This window comes from Myxine glutinosa, chromosome 14 (genome assembly GCF_964187855.1).
Source record: "Myxine glutinosa chromosome 14, kmMyxGlut1.1, whole genome shotgun sequence".
In the NCBI taxonomy this organism is placed as follows: domain Eukaryota; kingdom Metazoa; phylum Chordata; class Myxini; order Myxiniformes; family Myxinidae; genus Myxine; species Myxine glutinosa.
The window spans coordinates 23,169,415-23,192,415 of record NC_136274.1 but is presented as its reverse complement, the minus strand read 5'-3'; the positions used below and the strand labels follow the sequence as shown (position 1 = coordinate 23,192,415).

At 43.9% G+C, this 23,001-nt stretch overlaps 1 protein-coding gene across 1 annotated transcript in view; it reads left to right on the top strand.

Moving 5' to 3' along the window:
* The window catches only part of LOC137439226 (ETS-related transcription factor Elf-1), a 121,869-nt gene extending 99,649 nt beyond the window's left edge, over positions 1 to 22,220 (top strand). The window contains exons 7-10 of the mRNA XM_078767932.1: positions 4,010 to 4,081; positions 4,832 to 5,024; positions 5,133 to 5,402; positions 20,680 to 22,220. Of these exons, the coding sequence (XP_078624058.1) occupies positions 4,010 to 4,081; positions 4,832 to 5,024; positions 5,133 to 5,402; positions 20,680 to 21,055 (911 nt within the window). The 3' untranslated portion in view covers positions 21,056 to 22,220. The remainder of the gene's footprint in view (positions 1 to 4,009; positions 4,082 to 4,831; positions 5,025 to 5,132; positions 5,403 to 20,679) is intronic.
* The last annotated feature ends 781 nt before the right edge of the window (positions 22,221 to 23,001 follow it).

The following is a 23,001-nucleotide window of genomic DNA, read 5'->3' as shown; positions in this document are numbered from 1 at the left end:
GAGTGGGTTCATCAAAAATGTAGTGGTCTGAGAGGGTCATTAACCAGTGTGGCAGCTACATTCAAATGTAAGGTGTGCACAGAGGGAGCTGCAGATGGAGGAAATGTTGAGTTGGATCTTGGAGACGGCGTGAAGCTGGAAGGTGTGAAAACATTTTGCTACCTCGGAGACATGCTGAATGGAGAAGGTGGATCAGACTCGGCAACGGTTGCTCGAGTGAGATGTGCATGGAAGAAGTTTCGGGAATTGAGTGGCGTGCTGATGATGAGGGGACTGTCGTTGAAGCTGAAGGGAAAGGTGTATGCTGCATGTGTGAGAAGTGTTATGATTTATGGGAGCGAGACATGGGTAATGAACGTAGAGCAGCAACGAAGGTTGGAAAGGGTGGAAATGCGAATGGTTCGACGGATGTGTGGAGTATCGTTGAGAGAGAGGAAGACAAATGATGAATTGCGAAAGATGATGGGAATAGAGCCTGTGATTGATGCTGTGAAGAGGAACAGGTTGAGATGGTTTGGTCATGTGTTGAGGAAGGATGAAAGTGACTGGTTGAGAAGAGTGATGGAAGTTAATGTAGAAGGAAGTAGAGGACGGGGAAGACCGAGAAAGACTTGGCTAAAGATGGTGGAAGAAGAAATGCGGGCAAGGGGGTTAACAAGGAGAGATGCAGAAAATAGGGCAAAATGGAGAAGATTGTCATGGGGACCGCAAGGCTAACCCCCGCTCTAGCAGGGAAAATGGCCTTTAAAATGCATGTTGTTGTTGTTGTATTAACAAACGAATGAAACAGATATGCTCAAATTCTGACTTTTTTAAAATCGATCGCATTTCACCCAAAGTTTGAGGTACTAAAGAAGAAGAACACACCCTTTTGTCTTGCCAGGACATGATCACTATCACACGATCTCCCGCGGTCATTTCAACCTCAAATGAAATTCCAATTGAGGATTTGTCAATAGATGAGGTCTATTAACAAACGAATAAAACAGATTTGCTCAAATTCTGACTTTTTTTAACTCGATCGCATTTCACACAAAGTTTTGGTCCACTAAAGAAGAAGAAGAATCGTTTGGCTTCTCAGATAAAATAAATAATTCTGTCTGCAATTTCAGGTTAATTTTTCTTTTTTAAATGGCCTTTTCTGCAATCAGTGCATGGATTGACATGTGTGGATGTGTGTGTGTGGGGGGGGGGGGGGGAGGGATGTGTGTGTGTGTGTGTGGGGGGGGGGGGGGGAGGGATGTGTGTGTGTGTGTGTGTGTGTGTGTGTGGGGGGGGGGGGGGTTTGGTGTGTGTGGGGGTGTGTGTGTGTTTATGTGGGTGGGGGGGGGGGGTAGGGGGAATGTGTGTGTGTGTGTGTTTGTGTGTGTGTGAAAGAGAGAAAATGAATTGTGAGGAACAGAAATGAAACAACGAGGTGTGTGTGTGTGTGTGTGTGTGTGTGTGTGTGTGTGTGTGTGTGTGTGTGTGTGTGTGTGTGTGTGTGTGTTGGGGGTGGGGGGGATGTGTGCACGTGTTTATGTGGGTGGGGGGTAGGGGCAATGTGTGTGTGTGTGTGTCGGGGGGGGGTGTGTGGGGGTGGAGGGATGTGTGTGTGTAGGCGGGGGGGGGGGGAGGGGGGTCTGTAGATTTGTGTTTGTGTGTGTATGCATGTGGGGATGTGTTTGTGTGTGTGGGGATGTGCATGTGTGCGGATGTGGGGATGTGCATGTGTGTGGATGTGTTTGTGGGTGAGTGTGTGTGGGGGGGGGGGGTGGATATGTGTGGATGTTGGGGTGGGGGGGGGGGGGTTGGGGTGTGCGTGTGGAGGAGGGGGAGTTGGATGTGTGTGTATGTGTGGGGGGAGGGGGGATGTGCGCATGTGTTTGTGTGTTAGGGGTGGGGGGATACGTGTGTGTGTGTGTGTGTTGGGGGTGGGGGGGATGTGTGCATGTGTTTATGTGGGTGGGGGGTAGGGGGAATGTGTGTGTGTGTGTGTTGGGGGTGGGGTGTGTGTGTGTGGGGGTGGAGGGATGTGTGTGTGTGTAGGGGGGGGGGGGGGGGTTGGTTGGTGTGTGTGTGTGGTGTTTGGAGGGGTGTGTGTTTGGGGGGAGGGGTGTGGGTGGGGTTAGGGGGGATGTGTGTGTGTGTGTGTGTGTGTGTCGGGGTTGTATCCAAGGGGGTTGTGTCAAAGCATGTCCAATGAAAGTGGAGTTGTATCAAAAGTGGGGTTGTATCAAAAGTGGGGTTGTATCAAAAGTGGGTGCGAGTAAACCGGTCATCACTGCCAGCAGTTTTTAAGTGGCAGTTCTAGTTTTTATTAAATCCTTTAATTGTTGAACTTTCCTCGTCCTGTCCCGTTTAATTGCTGGTGGTTCGGAAATCCCGCTTCACTCCGTCCGTCCAGGTAAGCATCGCTACCCTCCACTACTCCTCGCGCGTATAAAGAGGATCTGCAATTGTTTGACTGAACGCCTCGGAGGTAAGCTCGATTGGTCATCCGTCCAAGACCGGTCCATCGGTAAGGACGCGACAATTTGTTAATGATGATGTCATCGGGACCTTTATTATGATGTCATAATCTGACAAGTATAACGCTTCATCCAATCAGTGTGAATTTTTTTCGCTGCAACTGTTGGTCCGATGAACGGGAAATTTTCACCATAGGAACTCCTGTCAATTTGTTTTTCATCATAATTATGACGTCATTGGTCACGTGGTACAGGCGCCATCGAGGGGGAAAAACAGTAAAATGTTGCACCTCTATCCATATCTCCGAAACCGCTCCATGGAAAAAATTGAAACCTGGCTCATTGTAAAGAACTCCGCATGGGGAATAAGTGTTAACGATGACGTCATTGGTGCCTCAATTTTTACATCATAATTCGAAAGTGCAACACTTTAGTTTGAAATCCGATTGGTTTGAAATTTATTGAGCATGATCTGCACAACAATTAATTATATTATAAAATATAAATGTATGATGTCATCTGTCACGTGGTCTGGCAGCCATATCAGATGAAAGGGAAAAAAAAAACAGAAGAGTTGGCTCGCACCAAGTTGATTGTGCGGGGTAAGTATTCTATGAATACCATGTAGTTCCCCCTGTAATGGATGTAATTTGTGTGGGGAAAATGATCCATAGTTTTTAGGGATGATACTAAAACATTTTGTACCATGAGTAAGCATCTTCACTCAGGCCATGGACATTTTTTGAAGCCGTGTCTTTAGGTTTCTTGTTGGCCTCACCCAAATGGTGCAGGAGGAAGTGTCTCCGTATCAGTGAGTCCGCATCAAAATCTATTTTAATATACATCGTTGTGTAATCTATATATCCTGGTAACACTGCACTTCTCTCTCTCTCTCGCTCTGATGTACCATACTTTTCACAGAGCATCGGTGCAGTCAAAGCAGCTTCTTGAGCAAGGCTTATATTTGCCATTGCCTTTCCAGCAGTAGTTAGGATAGGAATTTGTAATTTTTTCAGCTTCCAGCGATAGCTCGCCTCCTCTTTGTGAAGGACATCATGAGGTCTTTAACGGCCACCAACTAATGATGGTGGGCGGGATGCCCAGTTTAACGTCCATCTAAGGGACAATGCACTGTACACATGCTTGTGAAACACCAGGATGACAGTTTATAGCTGGGCTGAGTTTCAAACCCAGGCTAGATAGCTCAGAGGCCAGTGTGTGTACCTCAAGGCTATTCTGCCAGCCCAACAACACTGCACCTAAGGTTGCGTGAAAGTTTGGTCTTCTTTTTGATCTTTTCAAGTTTGATTTTGCCTATTCAAATTGCTCTTCTTTTTGCTCTGGAATTCCTTCAACCTCTTCTTAGTCACTCCAAATTATTTTGTTGCTTTGAAGACGGCCTTGAATTCATCTGTTGCTTTCTGTCATGCATAGCTAAAACAATACTTTTTTTTTTAAATGTGTACGGTACTTTGCGATGTTCACTTGAAAAACACACTCTTATAAACCTTCTTTCATTCCATTTTAAAACCAAGCTCTCATTTGCCTTTCTTCCTTAGACCGGAGGACTCGCAGTCTTCCTTCACCTTGTTGTTCGACAAATTTGTCGAACAAGAAAAAACAGAAGGAAGGTCAGTAACATTGCTCTTTAATCATCACCAACAAGTTGCCCATGCCCTCACGAGGTTCCAAATGGGGTTGGGATGGCAGAGGCAAAAATGCAGCAACAAAAAAACAAGAAATATGTCGTACATGGCACGATACTTGCGAAATCCCTAAAATAAGTTGTTGGCCTATGATAACCTCAAAAATAATTGGTGGTTGAATTCAGTGACATGGTATGCAAATCCTCTTAAAATTTCAAGTCAATCAGTTGAAAATTGAGGATTTTAGAAACTTGGCCTTTGTTGACCTCAAAAATAGTTGGTGGTTGAATTTAGTGACCAGATATGCAAAGCCTCTTCAAATTTCAAGATGAAAATTGAGGATTTTAGACATTTGACAAAGTTGGTGACCTTTGGCCTATGCTGACCTATTGACCTTTTGACCCAAAAATTAATAGGCTTCTTGCTTATGACCAACTCTACCATTTGGTGAAGTTTCGTGAAGATCGGTTGAAAATTGTGACCTGTAGGTGACTGACATACAAATAGACAGGTAGACAGACAGACGGAATAACGCATGAGACAAACCAATATACTTGAAAAATCTTCGATTTTTGCAAGTAAAAAGGTCTGCAAATTAGTAGTTGGATAAATTTCCCCTCAGAATATCCAGAGAACATGTCATGGTGTGACACAGCAGCAAAGCTTTCAGCACATTGCATTGAGGGAGAGTGTTTCTGACTCTACTGGGTGCGTGCTTTTGCATGTTCTTCCTAGGGCACACCACGTACCTGTGGGAGTTCCTACTGTCACTCCTACAGGACAAGAGCACGTGTCCACGCCTCATCAAGTGGACAGAACGTGACAAGGGTATCTTCAAGTTTGTTGACTCCAAAGCGGTTTCACGCCTCTGGGGGCAGTGTAAGAACAAGCCAGACATGAACTACGAGACGATGGGACGTGCTTTGCGGTATATCCTGCAATGCATACACTTTGTTCCATATGATGATGTTGTTGTTTTTGTGCATGTGTAAACAAGATACTGCGCAATCTGACTCGGATTACCTTGCTCACACAGATATTACTATCAGCGAGGCATTTTGGCGAAGGTCGAAGGGCAGCGTTTGGCATATCAGTTCAAGGAGATGCCCAAGAAGATATTTGCAGATCACAATGAGGATAACATGGAAGATAGTTCCTCGCTAGAACCAGCATCTCCCATCGTTGCCACAATGTCACCAGGCTCTCGATCGGTGGATGGACTGGCAGACAGGACCCGGTTGGGTACGACAGATGGCAGAAAACCCGGGAGGAGGCTTGCATCACCTGACTGGGCCTCAGCTAGCAGGTGCATTATCAACTCCCTTTTCCAACCTTGCGCTGCCCTTTTTTTCTTCTTCTTCTTCTGTCAGTTGACTTTTGAGATGTATTGCGTATTTCCTCCAATAAACGCCTTCATCCCCCTTCTGCCCTCCTCTCCCCTTGCCACCGCTTCCAATAAGCATCCTCCCGAGTAGGGGGTTGGAAATGAAATCTCCCCCTCACACCCACCCATCCCCTCTCCCCCCTCCAAAACCATCCAGTAGATACCATGGGGTGGTTATTGGGTTGACCCAAAAACATCTCTGCCAAACAATCTATGCCTTTGTAATACATGTATCTTTTACTCAAAGGAGCAGCGTCCGTCCCTCTGTCACACATTAATACCCCACTAAGCCAAAAGCAGGGTTTAAGCAATTGGTTCTTGTCAGTCCGTCTGTCTTATCAGTTTATGGATCGAAGAGCAGCTTATTTATATTGAATGTTATATTTTGAATACGAATCGGAACAGGAATAGAAAGACAAGTTTGCTGTTTTACTGTAAATTGGCTCTGAATTTGTCCCGATCACACATGAGCAAAGAGGGGCGAGATAATATTTCACTCTGTCTGCCTACCTGGCAGTAAAACAAAATTGACAATCATTCCAAACAGGAAACTTGCTGTTTTTAAGGACATCATAATGGACACATACAACAGGCATGACAAACTAATGCAACATGTTAGATAGGGTGATGTAATGGCTGTTTCTGGTGTTAGCTTGTTTCATAACTGCCTGGTGGATGATTATGGCATGGCAATACTGTATATGTACCTCCGGAGTCGCCTCCAAGCCGGGTGGGCTGAATGCGCAACATGGCTTACTTGAACTAACACTGGCTCCGTGTCCTTTTATAAAAGTGTCAGAAACATGATGACAGAAGTGGCTCGATGCAAGTTACTCCGATTAAGGAACGGACTCCTTCAAGCACCATCATGTGTGCAAAAGTGAGTAGATTACTGAAGACTGTGATTTCCCATTGCAGCGTGCTGTGCTGAAACGCCACGGGCATAGATAGGCCTTGGCCAACATAGCTGCCGACATTCCACCCCTGGACACGATGAAAATGAGTGGTGATTGGAGTAGTAATTGGAACAATTTTCGAGTTGAATTTGAGGATTATTTACTTGCAGCCAGCCTGAATGACAAGCCAGAGGAAGTACAAGTGGCAACTCTGAGATGGGTGATGGGCAGCGAATGTCGTTATGTACAGTGCCTATAGAAAGTCTACACCCCTTTCAAAAATTTCACCTTTTTTTGCCTTATAGCCTGGAATGAAATTGCATTAAATGAAACTTTTTTCTACCTTTATTTACACATCATAACCCAGAACTTGCAAGTGAAAAAAAATTCTACAAATTTCAGAAAACTAATTAAATATACAAAATGAGAATATCTTGGTTGGATTTGTCCACCCCACTTACAATAGCAATTGTATATTAGCTCAGGTGTAACCAATCACCTTCAAAATCACACATCAAGTTAATTGCCCTCCACCTGTGTTAAATTGTAATGATTCTGATTATTTCAGAATAAAATCAGCTGTTCCTGTAGGTTTCCTCTGCTGGGTAGTGCATTTCACAGCAAAGACTCAACCATGAGCACCAAGCGAGCTTTCAAAACACCTGCCTGTATAAAGTTGTGGAAAGGCACAGATCAGGGGATGGGTATAAAAATATTTCAAAGGCCTTGAATATACCGTGGAGCATATTAAATTAAGGCGATCATTAAGAAGTGGAAGGCACATGGTTCCACCAAGACCCTGCTTTGATCAGGTCATCCCTCCAAACTGGACAACGAAGCAAGGAGGCGAATAATCAGAGAGGCCATGAAGAGGACCTTGAGTCCTATTTGAGGTTTGCAGAAAAACCACTAGAGATTCTGAAGCCTGAAAAAGGTTTTGTGGTCTGACAAAACCAAGATGGAACTTTTTGGCCTAAATGCAAAATGTTACATTTGGCGCAAACCCAACACAGCACATCACCCAAAGAACACCGTCCCTACTGTGAAGCACGGTGGTGGCGGCATCATGTTATGGGGATGTTTCTTATTGGCATGGACTGGGGAACTTGTCAGGATAGAAGAGAAAATGGATGGAGCAAAATTCAGAAAAATCCTCAAGGAAAACCTTCTGCCTTCTGCAAGAAAGCTGAATTTGGGACGAAAGTTCACCTTTCAGCATGTCAACGACCCATAATCACACAGCCAAAACTTCACTTAAGTGGCTAAGGAACAAATAAATAAATGGTCCAGTCGCAGCCCTGACCCAATGCTCCCCACGCAACTTGACTGAGCTTGAACAGTTTTGTATAGAAGAATGGGCAAAGATCTATCCAAACACATTCACAGCTGTAATTGCTGTCAAAGGTGCTTCCACCAAGTATTAACTCGGGGGGGGGGGGGGGGGGGGGGGGTGGACACGTATCCAACCAAGATAATCTAGTTTTGTATTTTTAATTAATTTCCTGAAATTTGGAGAATTTGTTTTTCAATTGGAAGTTGTGAGTTACAATGTGTAAATAAAGGTGGAAAAAGTCTGATTTAATACAATTTAATTAATTCCTGGCTATAGGGCAACAAAAGGTGAAAAATTTGAAAAGGGGGTGTAGACTTTCTATAAGTACTGTATATAAATATAACTTAAATCTCACAGCCGAGCAGGAAAAAGACTTGACAGCTATAGTAGTTGCATCAGAGACATACTTCAAGCCAGCGAGAAATATGATTTGTGAACTATACGTGTTCGGCAGCTGTAAACAGGAAGAGGGCAAATCAATTGACAATTTTTGTACGTGCCTAAGAGAAAAAGCTGCATCTTGTGTGAATATGGCTTATTGAAAGACGAGCTGATTTGAGACAAAATCCTTGTCTACGTTGCAAATGAGTACACGCCGTTGCTCCCTGAGGGAATATGATTTCACTCTAAATGCGGCCATCAAGACGTACCGGGCGGCGCGGAGCCCATGGACATGGAGACGAAAGCAATGGAGCAGAAAAAGCCGTTGATCGACAGTGTTGATGTCACAGCAAGACAACAGTACAACGATCACCCTCCCAGCATGTTGACAGACAACTGTGCCACATGTAAATACTGTGGCAATGCACACAGACAAGGAAGAGAACACTGTCCAGCCTATGGTAAGAAATGTGGCAGAGCTAATAACTTTACCAAAGTATGCTTTAAGAGCATGGGAAGGCCCACAGCAGAGCAGCTACACAGGGTGGAGAATACTGAATCTGATGAAGACAATAACAGTGGCAATGTAATTTGCACAAGCGGGTGCATTGGGTCAAGAGGGAAAATGATTCATCACGCTACAACTGCATAATAAGTTCCAACAATGCAAACTTAACTCTGGGGCAACATGCGACGTCATGAGCCGAAAAGACACGGCGAATCTAGCACATAAAACCCGACTCTTACCAAGTGACACGAGATGAAGTTTTATTCGGGCAAGCTGATGAAGTCCCTGGGACTTTTCAAAACAGTGTGTAATACATGGACAACCACACAGGCTTGAGTTTAAAATTGTGGAGACCACTCAGAAACCACTGTTGTTATGCTCCACATATGAGCACTTGGGACTGATGCACTTCACAGGTTAAATGAAGACTTGGTCTGAAGAAGCAGCAGTTCAAAGTGACAAAGGTCCATTTCCATGCCTGCGTGCTGTCTTCAAATGGCCTGAAGGTGAGGGCCATCCTGGAAATGTCACACCCATCAAACGTGAAGGCAGTCCAAAGTTTCATTGGCTATGTGACTACATTGACAAATTCATGTCATGCCTCTGAGGTTTATGAGCCATTGAAGAGACTGCTGGACAAGGATGTGATATGGCATTGGCGGGCGAAACTCGATGCTGCAGTGAAGTAAATAAAGCGCCGGGTCACCACCATGCCTGCATGGTACTATGACATCTCAAAGCCAGTCACCATACGAAGTGACTCAAGCCAAAATGGACTTGGTTACTGCCTCCTGCAAGAGGGACAACCAGTTGCATTTGCATCAAGGGCGCTAACGCTGAAGGAGCAAAATATGCACAGATCGAAAAATAATACCTGAGCATAGTGTTTGCCTGTCATTGCTACCAACACTACTTGTATGGCCGGGAAGTGATCACGGCAAAGACTGATCACAAGCTGTCCATTTCCATTTTCAGCAAGCCCTTTCTAAGCACACCCAAGCAGCTCCAGAGCATGGTGCTCACACTTCTGAACTACAGCCTCAGGGTTGTGTACAAGCCTGGGCCGAAGATCTATTTCAGCGACACTCTCAGCAGGGAAACAGCAGCGGTCAGGACTACCAGTGTGGAACTTGAACGACACATTTTGTAGCATACAGCAGGAGCAGTACAATATGAAGTGGATAAATCATGCAGATGAAATAAATTTATCCTGAAGCAGGATAAATCACACCTGCTTCAGATGAGACAACACACAGACAGGAATGAATAATTACAAGCATTAAAAGCTGTTGTCTGGGCCGGATGGCCTGACCAGAGAGAGGAGATATCTCTTGCTGTTAGAGATTACTGGCTATGCAGAGATTAAATCGATGTGCAGAATGGCGTGCTGTTCAAAGGTCAGAGAGTTATACCAAAATCACTGCACCCAGCGGTGCTGGCACGATTCCACTCCAGCCAAAGTGGAGGGGAAGCGTGCTACAGACAAGCACGCGATGCTCTCTACTGGCCAAGCATGCAAGCAAAGATCAGCAGACTTTGTCAGTAAGATTTCAGTATGCAATTAATATGCACATGACCCGCAAAAGGAGACTGATGTTGCAAGAGTTGCCCACACGGCCCTGTAAGACCATCAGCATGGACTTATTCAAGTACACGGGGAAAGTCTGCCTCCTGATGGTCGATCACTACTTTGAATGACTTCTTGAAAATTGAACTGCTCCCAGACCTGTCTGCTGAGACAATAATCCAGCGATGCAAGGCGCAGTTCGCACATCCAGTTGACCTTGTGATCTCTGACAATGGGCCTCAATTTCCAGGCGAGCAGTTCTGACGCTTTGCCATTGAATGGGAATTTGAGCATCTCACCTCCTCTCCATGACACCCAAAAGTCGACGCCAAAAGCTGATTCTGCCATCAAAATAGTGAAGTGCCTTTGCAAGAAAGCATGTGATGGCAATGACCCCTGGAAGGCCACACTCCATGGAGGAACACACTGACGGAGGGCATGGATAGCAGCCCAGCGCAGCGCTCGATGCCAGGAAGGCTGACGACGCCATTACCTTGTGGCCATCGAGTTGCTTGAGCCTTGTGTCGTGCCAGGTGTCATGGAGAAACTGCATTAAAAAAATCAGATATCCAAGCTCACCTATGACAGGTTAGCCAGAGACTTACCCGAGTTAAATGTTGGTGAGTACATCTACATGAAACCACTGCCTGGAGACAGGTGGGTTTCTGGTAAGTAGGAAGGAACCTGTGTGCAACAAGTTGCCCCGCTCTCCTATTTTGTGGATGCAGAAGGTGCCCTGTATCGCCGCAATTGCATAGACCTGAGAGTGGCTGAGTTAGCACCACCTCCCTGTCATGGACAGCCCTTGGATGGTATAGCGGAGGAAAGGCGCCTGGGCGTGCAACACTGCAACATGGCGTACCTGAACTAACACCGGCTCCTTGTCCTTTTATACAAGCGTCTGAAACAATAGCCGCTGGGTAAAACGGTGGTAAAATCTGGAATAAATTTATTTATATGCCTTTAAATCTATATTTAAATTTAATAATACACTTGAAGACTGTACAACACAAATTGCCTTCATCATACTTTATAAAACTATGGAATATATCGATATATAGCATTAGAGGGCGTGACATGTGGGAGTGTGCATATCAAGTGAAGAAGAGGCTGCTAATATGGCTATGTACGAAGCCGATTGTCGCTGCATTTTATGGTGATCAATCAAGCCTCCATATCCTAAAATGTGACTCAGCGTAATCTTATCACAGTGTATAAGAGTGGTTGATGTATAAGCCTGTTTCAGTAGCGCTAAACTTCCGGGATTTTAAAACGATCTTTAAAATCATTATTTTATTTAAATTGGAAGGCCTTGCTGTTCGTGAATTTCCCCTTTGTTGATTTTGTTCTATCGCAATGAATTTATTAAGGCAAGCTTTATGGATTTATTCTCCTAATTAATTAACATGGGTCGTTATCGTCTGCCTGCCAAGAGCCAAAAAGAGGCCTACAAAATTTTTGCATTTAATGTCATTTAGGGGTCAAGGATCATCCAGAGGACTCATCTTAGAAGTACAGTCACGTGAAAAAGTAAGTACACCCCATGTAAAGTTTTGACTTTTTCAACATATTTAAACATACAGCTATTTGATCTTCATTTCAACAATATTGATAGATAAAGGTGATATAATATAACAAATATCATGAAACATTTACATTTTGTAGTCCATTGTATGATTTAAATAAACATAAATGCAAATTTTGCATGTGGAAAAAGTAAGTACACCCCTACATTTATCACTACTTCAAATACCTAAAATTAGAATCAGGTGCACCAGCTCAGGTGCAAATGATGAGAACATCGTTAGAGAGGATCTTGGAGGAACCTGTCTTATTTATACCTCAGACATTTAGTTTGGTTTGCTCTTTGTTGTGAATTTCGGTCCTTTCGGTGAATTTCGGTGAACTAATTTCGGTCCCCTTGTGTTTTATACCTCTCCCCCCCCCCCCCCCCCCTCCTCCCCTTCCCACACCTCCTGCCCCCAAGCCCTCTCCCTCCCACACTTCTCCCTGCTCTCAAATGTTGTGGTTGTGTGCTTCCCCTTCTCTCCCCATCTTGTCTTCCGCTCCCTCTTTTTGTATATTTTGTTTGTCTGGTTGATTTGTTTGTGAAATAAATGTTAGCTCTTTCACGAGCCTCGATTCAGTATACAAAAAAAAAAAAAAAAAAAGTGTGCGGCGTCACCGTGCCTAGATCAAAATAGCTCTCTGATGCCTTCAGAAAGAAGGTTAGAGATGCCTACGAGTCTGGGAAGGGATTTAAAAGATCTCCAAACAATTTAAAATCAATCATTCGACTGTCCGGAAGATTATCTACAAGTGGAGAAGATTCCAAACAACTGCCAACTTGTTCAGGCCAGGCCGCCCCAGCAAGTTCAGCCCGAGAGCAGACCGCAAGATGCTGAAAGAAGTCTTCGAGAACCCCAGAATGTCATCACGGGACCTACAGGTAGCTCTTGCCACTGTTGATGTCAAAGTGCACGAGTCTACCATCAGAAAGAGGCTGCACAAATTTGATCTACATGGGAGGTGTGCCAGGAGGAAACCTTTGCTGTCCAGAAAGAACATCAGGGCAAGATTAAAGTTTGCCAATGAACACCTCGGCAAAGACCAGCACTTCTGGAACAATGTGCTCTGGACAGATGGGTCAAAGGTAGAGCTATTTGGCCACAGTACCAGAAGACATGTTTGGCAAAAACCAAAGACAGCATTTGACCACAAGAACCTGATACTGGGCCTGGGCAGCTCACCATCATAGAATCCACTATGAATTCTTCATTGTACCAGAGGGTGCTTGAGGATAATGTGAGGCCATGTCGGAAAGTTGAAGCTCAACCGAAGGTGGACCTTGCAACATCACAATGACCCTAAACATACCAGTAAATCCACCAAGGAATGGCTGAAAAGAAAGAAATGGCGGGTTCTGGAATGGCCAAGTCAAAGCCCAGATCTAAATCCCATCGAGATGTTGTGGGGGGATTGGAAACGAGCTGTGCATGCAAGAAACCCCTCAAACATCGCACAGCTGAAAGAATTCTGCATGGAGGAGTGGGCAAAAATTTCTCCCAGCCGATGTCAGAGACTGGTCGACAGTTATAAGAAACGCCGACTTGAGGTTGTTTCTGCCAAAGGGGGCAATACCACCTATTAGAGCCAAGGGTGTACTTACTTTTTCCACATGCGAAATTTGCATTTATGTTTATTTAAATTATACAATGGACTACAAAATGTAAATGTTTCATGATATTTGTTATATTATATTGTGGGAGTTGTGCTCGCACGATAAAGCCAGACAAAATGGACGACACAGGAACGAAGTTTCACCGAGCTATTTATTTAGCTCAAAACCAAAGAACTCAAAAGCACACTCAATCCGCCCCTCGAACGGGCGGCAATTTATAACGCAAACTGAACACACAAAAGCCACGCCTCTCAGGCGGGGCGTGGTATGCAAAATAGGTAAGTCACGCCTCTCGACGGGGCGTGGTATGCAAGGCGAGTGTTCGCCCGAGAGGGCAAGTCTGGACACGCCCGGGCGAGTCCGGACACGTGACCGCTCGCCGGTTGCGTCATCGGCCGGTGCACGGTAATTGTGTCATGCTTCCGGTAACCGCTACAATATCACCTTTATCTATCAATATTGTTGAAATGAAGATCAAATAGCTGTATGTTGAAAAAGTCAAAACTTTACAGGGGGTGTACTTACTTTTTCACGTGACTGTAGTACCATATTGTTGCAGATTTAATCACATAAATTAAAACTGTCCTATATCATAGATAGATGTCTATAAAAGGAATTTTGTTTATTTTAAAAGAAACAAATTTGTGTCAAAAGTCGTATCCCAAAGGTCAAATATTATATATTTCACTAAAAACACTCATGGTTACTAGAATTTTTGTTTTACAAATGACACATTTTCACTCATTTTACTTAACATCAAGAATAAATAATATACGAAATTATTTTGGATGGTTGTTAGAAATTATTTATTTCAAATTTTGAAAACCATGATTTTGGGTTTTCAAAATAGCACTTGTGTATTTTCATAGTACCAGTGCGCGCACTCAGTTATATGAAGACTAGTATAAAGCCCGTCAAAAATGACTGGTTTGAACAGTTTTTGATGGTACAGCTGCGTGAGCATGCCAAAGTCTGGAGTCTGAGTCTAGTGTCAGGTGTGCTCATATCATCTTCATTTATTAGACATCATACAGACGCAAATGAACACTCGTTTTATTCTGTGTGCATTGCACATTACGTGCAGCAAATTTCATTTCCCAGTGCCTTGTATTTATTGGCGCTGAGGAAGCGCCTTTAGCGATTGACTTCCAGCCAGTGTAACGCTAATTCCTGTCACAGGAATTCTGAGATCATATAAGTGGGCGTGGCAGTTCCTGATTGGTTCGTGTTGGGGAACGCCTTCTCGCTGCCGACGTGACGTAAATTCGCGCACGCGCACTGGTGATTGGCGCTGAGGAAGCGCCTCTAGCGAATGACTTCCAGCCAGTGTAACGCTAATTCCTGTCACAGGAATTCTGAGATCATATAAGTGGGCGTGGCAGTTCCTGATTGGTTCGTGTTGGGGAACGCCTTCTCGCTGCCGACGTGACGTAAATTCGCGCACGCGCACTGGTGAAGCTTACTCGATCTTACTCGATCCCATATTACATGTACTTTCATTGCATACAAATTATACTTCCTCCTAGAAATTCCATGCCCGAACCTCAGCGCAATCCAAGAGGATTCACTTGTTGTGATTACAAAAATACCGCTTCTGTACACCGACCTTGAGGCTCAGTTTGCAAGCTACCGTCTACAATTCCAAGAGGCATAATTACTCTTCTGTTGGGTCTTCAGAGTCCATTGGGTCTTTTGTGTCCTCTGGGTCATTTGGGTCCTCAAGGTCTTTTGAGTCCTCTGGATCTATCGGGTAATTAGGTATTTTAGGTCCTCTGGGTCTTTGGGATATTTAAGGGTGTTTGGGGTATTTTGCGTCTTCAGGGTATTTTCGATATTTTCGGTCTTCGGGTGTTTTTGGGGTCTTCGGGGTCTCTGGGACTTTGTCTTCTGGGTGTTTTCAATCCTTTCAGTAACCAGGATCTTTGGGTTCTTTGGGCCTTCGGGGTCTTTTCGGTCTTCAGGTTCTTTGGGCCTTTTTGGTCTTCAGGGTCTTTTCGGTCTTTTTGGTCTTCGGGGTCTTTAAGAGTCTTTGGGATATTTTGGTTCTTTTCAGTCTTCAGGGTCTTTGGAGTATTTTGGGTCTTTCACAGTCTTCAGGGTCTTTTGGGTATTTTGGGTGTTTGGGACCCATTGGTCCGGGGTGTGGCCTCCTCATTAGGGTCTTTTCGATATTTTGGGTCTTTGGGGTCTTTTGGGTTTTGAGGTATTTTGGGTCTTCAGAGCCATTGGAGGTCTTCTGGGTCCTTAGGGTCTTTTGTATCCTCCAGGTATTTTGGGTCTTCAGGATATTTTGGGTCTTTAGGGTCTTTCTTTGGGATATTTTGGATCTTTTGGGTCTTTGAGGTATTTTGGATCTTCAGAGTCCTTTGGGTCTTTGGGGTCATCTCGGTCGTTGGGTCCTTGGGGTTGTTTGGGTCTTTTGGATCCTCAGGGTCTTTTTGGATCCTTGGAGTCTTTTGGGTCTTCATGATGTTTTGGGTCTTCAGGGTCTTTTCAGTCTTCCGGGTCTTTAAGGGTCTTTGGGGTATTTTGAGTCTTCATGGTCTTTTGGTTCTTTAACAGTCTTTTGGGTATTTGGGGTATTTTGGATCTTCAGAGTCCTTGGAGTTATTCTAATTCCTTGGGGTATTTTGGGTCCTCTGGGTCATTTGCGTCCTCAGGGTTGTTTGGGTCTTTTGGATCCTTGGGGTCTTTGGGTCCATTGGGTTTCAGGGTCTTTTCAGTCTTCTGGGTATTTATGGTATTTGGGGTATTTTTGGTCTTTTAAATTTTTTTATAATCAAGGTCGAGGCTCATGTCAGAGCTAACATTGATCACAAAAAAAAAACTGACTGAACTGTCGCCCCCACCTTCTTCTCAAGGTCAAACCTGCCAAGAAGGCTAACACTGCTCTTCCTTAGCACCAGTGCACCGAACCAGAACAGCTGAGCGACGCGAAGCACAAATGAAACCGTCCGCCACGTAGCCAGAACCAGACGACCGAGAGACCAAGATGGCAAGACACGTCCCTTTCTCCTTCAGCTCTCGAACCATCCACGCTGACGTCACACACTCTCCAATCACCGAGCTCTACTCAATCATCCCATCGCACATCCATCAATCACGGGGGCCGGGGTGTGGCCTCCTCGTTACGAGTCGTGGCGGAGTCCAATCTCCGTTCGGGAATGTTCGGATGACTTCGAAGGGCGTGAGGCAGGGCTTGCGTGCCGATCGGCATATGTGCTGGGCGTTGGTTAGCCCTGGCGGCGTTTTGAGCGAATGAGTCCATTTACAGTGCGATCGTTGTAGTTGTAACGGTGGTCCTGTTTGATGCAATAACAATGAAGGGAAAAATCGCAGGGCAATTACACACTGGGGTTTATCCTTAAGCCCTACCGAATTAGCATAGCTCCACCCCTCGTATGGAGACACATATATGATCTTACCCAGATATTCGACACTACTTAGATACATCTAGGTGGGTTATTCTTCTTTGCAACACTGTAAATGTTAGCTTTGCATGCTAATTTATACGATTCTATCTCGGCCAAGGTATTTCATCGATACCCCAAGAACATACAGTACCACCAAACAGTTATCGGTTATAATTAACTCAGGCTTACAAGTTGTTCGGGACAGGACAGGAAGAAGTTTGGAACAACCAGGACTCTTCCTAGAGCTGGCCGCCCGGCCAAACTGAGCAATCGGGGGAGAAGGGCCTTGGTAAGAGAGGTGACCAATAACCCGATTTCATGTGGCTTTCACTGAGGAGAGGCTTCCGTCTGGCCACTCTACCATAAAGCCCAGATCGGTGGAGTGTTGCAGTGATGGTTGTCCTTCTGGAAGTTTCTCCCATCTCCACACAGGATCTCTGGTGCTCTGTCAGAGTGACCATCGGGTTCTTGGTCACCTCTATTACCAAGGCCCTTCTCCCCCAATTGCTCAGTTTGGCCGGGCGGCCAGCTCTAGGAAGAGCCCTGGTTGTTCCAAACTTCTTCCATTTAAGAATTATGGAGGCCACTGTGCTCTTGAGAACCTTCAATGCAGCAGAGATTGTTTTTGTAGGCTTCCCCAGATCTAAAGGTGGTTTTTTTACAAGTTGTTCGGGAACAGTTTACGAAATATTGTTTCGTGATTGAGAAGCATTCTGGTATTAACACTTTCTGGAGCATTAATTCTACTTTGGAGTTCTTGGATAGGATTAGATGCCTCAATATCAAGTCAATTGAGGTTTTTTTATTTGCAACTTTATATACAAATTTGGATTTAGCACGAGTAAGGGATTCACTCTGCAAAGTAATTGACAAGGTTTTTAGCTGTTTTTAATAATTTTTTATGTGTCAGTTTTGATAGAACATTCTTTTCTAAAAAGAAATACTCCAGTTTTCATTGTTTTGATAAGCAGAAGTTTAAGGATGCTGTTAATTTTATTTCATTTAATACTTTTGTGTCCTTTTGTGGGATAATATTTCAACAGGTTAAAGGTATTCCCATGGGTGGGAATTGCAGCTCCCTTCTAGCGGACATTTTTCTTATTTTCTGTGAATTTGCATTTATGCAGAAACTGATGAAGGAGAAAAAAAATTGGAATCGCTAAAATATTGTCTCGTGCAGTGCATTCAGACCCCTTCACTTTTTTCACATTTTGTTATGTTGCAGACTTATGCTGAAATCGTTTAAATTCATTTTTACCCTCATCAATCTACACTCAATACCCCATGATGACAAAGAGAAAACAGGATTTTAGAAAGTTTTGCAAATTTATTAAAAAGAAAAAACTGAAATATCACATTGACATCAGTATTCATACCCTTTGCTATGACACTTGAAATTTATCACAGGTACCTCCCATTTCTCTTGATCATCTTTGAGATGTTTCTACACCTTGATTGGAGCCCACCTGTGCTAAATTCAATTGAATGGACATGATTTGGAAAGGCACACATCTGTCTATATAAGGTCTCACAGCTGACGATGCATATCAGAGCAAAAACCAAGCCATGAGGTCGAAGGAATTGCCTGCAGAGCACAGAGACAGGATTGTGTCGAGGCACAGATCTGGGGAAGCCTACAAAAAAAATTCTCCTGCATCGAAGGTTCCCAAGAGCACAGTGGCCTCCATAATTCTTAAATGGAAGAAGTTTGGAACAACCAGGACTCTTCCTAGAGCTGGCCGCCCGGCCAAATTGAGCAATCGGGGGAGAAGGGCCTTGGTAAGAGAGGTGACCAACAACCCGATTTCATGTGGCTTTCACTGAGGAGAGGCTTCCGTCTGGCCACTCTACCATAAAGCCCAGATCAGTGGAGTGTTGCAGTGATGGTTGTCCTTCTGGAAGTTTCTCCCATCTCCACACAGGATCTCTGGTGCTCTGTCAGAGTGACCATCGGGTTCTTGGTCACCTCTATTACCAAGGCCCTTCTCCCCCAATTGCTCAGTTTGGCCGGGCGGCCAGCTCTAGGAAGAGCCCTGGTTGTTCCAAACTTCTTCCATTTAAGAATTATGGAGGCCACTGTGCTCTTGAGAACCTTCAATGCAGCAGAGATTTTTTTTGTAGGCTTCCCCAGATCTGTGCCTCGACACAATCCTGTCTCTGTGCTCTGCAGGCAGTTCCTTCGACCTCATGGCTTGTTTTTTGCTCTGATAATGATATGCATTGTCAGCTGTGAGACCTTATATGGACAGGTGTGTGCCTTTCCAAATCATGTCCAATCAATTGAATTTACCACAGGTGGACTCCAATCAAGGTGTAGAAACATCTCAAAGATGAGCAAGAGAAATGGGAGGCACCTGAGCTAAATTTCAAGTGTCATAGCAAAGGGTCTGAATACTTATGTAAATGTGATATTTCAGTTTTTTCTTTTTAATAAATTTGCAAAACTTTCTAAAATCCTGTTTTCTCTTTGTCATTTTGGGGTATTGAGTGGAGATTGATGAGGGAAAAAATGAATATAAACGATTTCAGCATAAGGCTGCAACATAACAAAATGTGAAAAAAGTGAAGGGGTATGAATACTTTCTGAATGCACTGTACGTGTCGTTACATAGATGACATTTGTGTGGTTAACTCTAACCTTTTTGATCATATTTGTGTGGTTAACTAGAACTTTTTTGATGATATTTGTGTCGTTAACTGTCACTTTTTTTATCCTATTTGTATGGTTTACTGTAACTTTTTTAACATGCTGATTTACAAGATTTATCCAGATAGTCTGATTACAAACAAGAGTGGGAATGATTGTACTGTTGCTATATATCTGGACGAGTTAGTTAGAGTTGGACAGAATGGCTTTAGTACGAGTGTAAATCATAAAGTTACCAGACATATTTAAATAATAATAAAGCTCTTCCAGAAGCGGTCAAAGTCAGCGGTACCTCTTCTTCCGCCTCCTTCAATGAACGTCGGCATTTTCATAGATGGCACGCATCTCAGTCGGAGGCAAACTTAACCTGGCAACATCATCGGTACTTTCACCAACACCCATTTGACGAATAACATCTAATTTCACTTCTTCGGTAACACTTGGGTAACACTTAACTTCTTAGCTCTTCCACGAGCTTCGACCTGGTATCCAAAAAAAAATACTATGAACAATGCCTCATAGCCAATCTACAGTACAGTACATTTATTTATGTGCTATGCAAGGTACCGTAGTTCCTTCGGCGATTTTTGTGACCTCCCGAATTGGGACTTTAGCGGTCTCAGGTACGACACTTTGGTTACGAACTGATAAACAAGAGGCATTACTTTTGTACCGATCCTCATGTATGTACAGTATATTGTACAGTAAAACCACCACATTCTGAAATTGAAGGAACTGGATTTTGTTTTTGTGCTTCATCATATATTGTTGATAGTGGGGAAAGGATCTATCACTGCCGCTAAATGTTCTTCCTCCAATTGTATATTGAAGTTTATTCTTCATCCCCTAAAGTGCTGTATTCCAAGATTGACTTGTGTGCTTTCATTTGGTTGTTAAACTTCAAACATTCCAGTGCCTTTTGCAATGAGTTCCTGTTAATGTGCTACCCTGTATGGATTGAGCCCATTTGACGGGTTTACCTCATTATGACCCGATGATCTGTAACTGCTAACTCTATCTCCCGAAAGAGGTATTAATCGTTCACGGTTTGAACAGTCCCTAATTTATATAATATCCAACACACACTCGATCTCCCACCACATTCAGCAGGTAATGCACTTTCAGTGCTGACTTGTATCTTGTTGGTACTTCTTTGTACCTTTGTAAAAAATATATTGATTAATTATCTTCCCTTTTTACTTTGTACTTGTGCATCATCTCAAAATACCCTTGTTGTTTCTCTTCTGCCATTTCAACCCCACCCAATCACTAGCTCTGGGCAGCCGGATCGATCCTCACAGGCCAATCTTGGTTCTCTCTCCAACGTTCTGCTTCAAGCACTACCTGCCGGCCTCACTCTGCAGGGCTTGCCACCTGGCTGCATCATCGCCGTGGGCGACGGAGCGGGTGGCCTTTCAGAAAGCATCGGAGAGCAAATGATCGCCATTGTGGGCGATGGCACGACGTCTTTCCAAAGCATCCAGGCCAACCTTGGGCGTTGCAATGAGGATGGGCGGATATTACAATCACAGCAGGACTACGTGCTCGTATTAACGCCAGTCGAGGCTGGCGGGCTTGACGGTGCCACCGTCATTGCAGTGCCATCGTCGGATGTAGAAATTCCCAGCTGCGAAGCTGCTGTAAAGTAACCAGCGGGGTCCAGTCACCTGCAGGATTGACAATCTCTATGGTCATTATTGGACCACGTTTTTCTTTTTATTACCTTTTTTTGTCAACCCCCGTCTTTCCCCCTTCACGAGCTCTTCACGTCCCCAACAAAAGGCATCGCGGGATTCGATGCCTCCACCTTTCAGTCGGTCCACGGACTTGTGCTCATTCTGTATCACTTTTTTTTGCAAATTCAACTCTCTCTCTCTACCTGCAGTTGAAAAGCTTGGCTTGACTTGTGGGCTGAACAAACAGATGAATATCGGCAGCATGAAGCCCCATCACCTGTGATAAACTTTCAAACAGCACTATGGTTTGCGTACACCTCTCAATAATTTAATAGGATGGAAAACTACCCAAAAATGAAACATTGAGCTGTATATACATTTTAATTCCAATGTGAGACCACCTTATCTCCCTGCCCTTCCTCTCCTTGCAGTCGCCAAGCTTGGAAATAGTTTCATCTTCTTCAGGTTTATAAGGAAATATTCCACCTGTAAAATAAAACCACAAAAATACCTTTGTATCCATTGTACTTTGTGAAAGTCTCATCACCATACCGACTGGCTTTATGGTCGTGCATCCCACATGGTTTCCTTGTGGACAACGCCCTGCAGGCCCCGCCACCAGCCTTTTGACGTGATCCACGTGTAATCACGCACATGCACGTTTGCTATGTTAGACGCTGAATTAATCCAATGTTACATGTTCTGTTACCTTCACTGTTAATACATTTCAGGCGTTTGAAGGCGAGCTTTTCGGGGAGTCGTGATGAGCAGGTGTTCTGTGTACAGAAGGAACGCCTCTCCGCGGTTGGGAGTTGTGGAGTTGCGGGTGAGACACCTGTTGTTGGAAATTTCAACTTCATGTTCTGTCATCCAGCTCACATGAAATGACGAATACAATGTATTGCTAAACTTTACCACAGTCCAATTTTCATTCATCGTAAATCGATGTATAATTATACATATACATGTGTGTACCTTTGATGTACACAGAGCCATAGCCGTGAGTAGGTACCTTGCTGAAGCAGATGTGCCTGCATACTTTGGGCATATTTTTATACGTGCGAATGTGTAATTATTTTGTACTACACTAATTTCTTGCACATAACCATTTTCTTGCAATAAAGGCTTGTGTACATACTGTCAGTCTCAGATTTTGCTTTTTTAATATGTGTCTATGTATGTTTGTGTGTATATATATATATATATATATATATATATATATATGTATATATAATATATATATATATACACACACACACATATAATGTATATATACAGTCACATGAAAAAGTAAGTACACCCCATGTAAAGTTTTGACTTTTTCAACATATTTCAACATACAGCGATTTGATCTTCATTTCAACAATGTTGATAGATAAAGGTGATATAATACAGACTTGGCATTTAATATGGAATTTTTTTTTTCCCTTGACTTGGGTTTACTTTCTTAACTCAGTATATCAATCTGGTGAGTTTCTTTTACACTTTGGTGATTTATTTGTTAAAAGAACCATGTCACTGATTGTCTGTCGCAGCAAGAAGTCAACAACAGGATTATATCACAGGTGGCGTGGCAAAATGTACGGACAGGTGCATTTGATGATTGGTTTCACAGTCGGGTATACAAGGGTTGTTGCGTTCTGTATTAGTGGAAAACAACTGCTGCACGTCTCCAAAAGTTATTGCCGCTTCCTCTGGAGATGGTCCGTCAACTCGACAATGCTGTTTGTCATGGAGTGGTGGCTTTACGAAATTACGGCATGAAACAGCGTGCTATTGCTTGGCAGTATGGCATCACTCAAGGTCAGGTGTCAAAGATCCTGAAACTAAATGCTCAGAGGGGTGTCCCTACTCCAATACCGAGGCCAGGACGTCCCCGCAGAACCACAAGGAGGGATGATCGCCAGCTGCACCGGTTA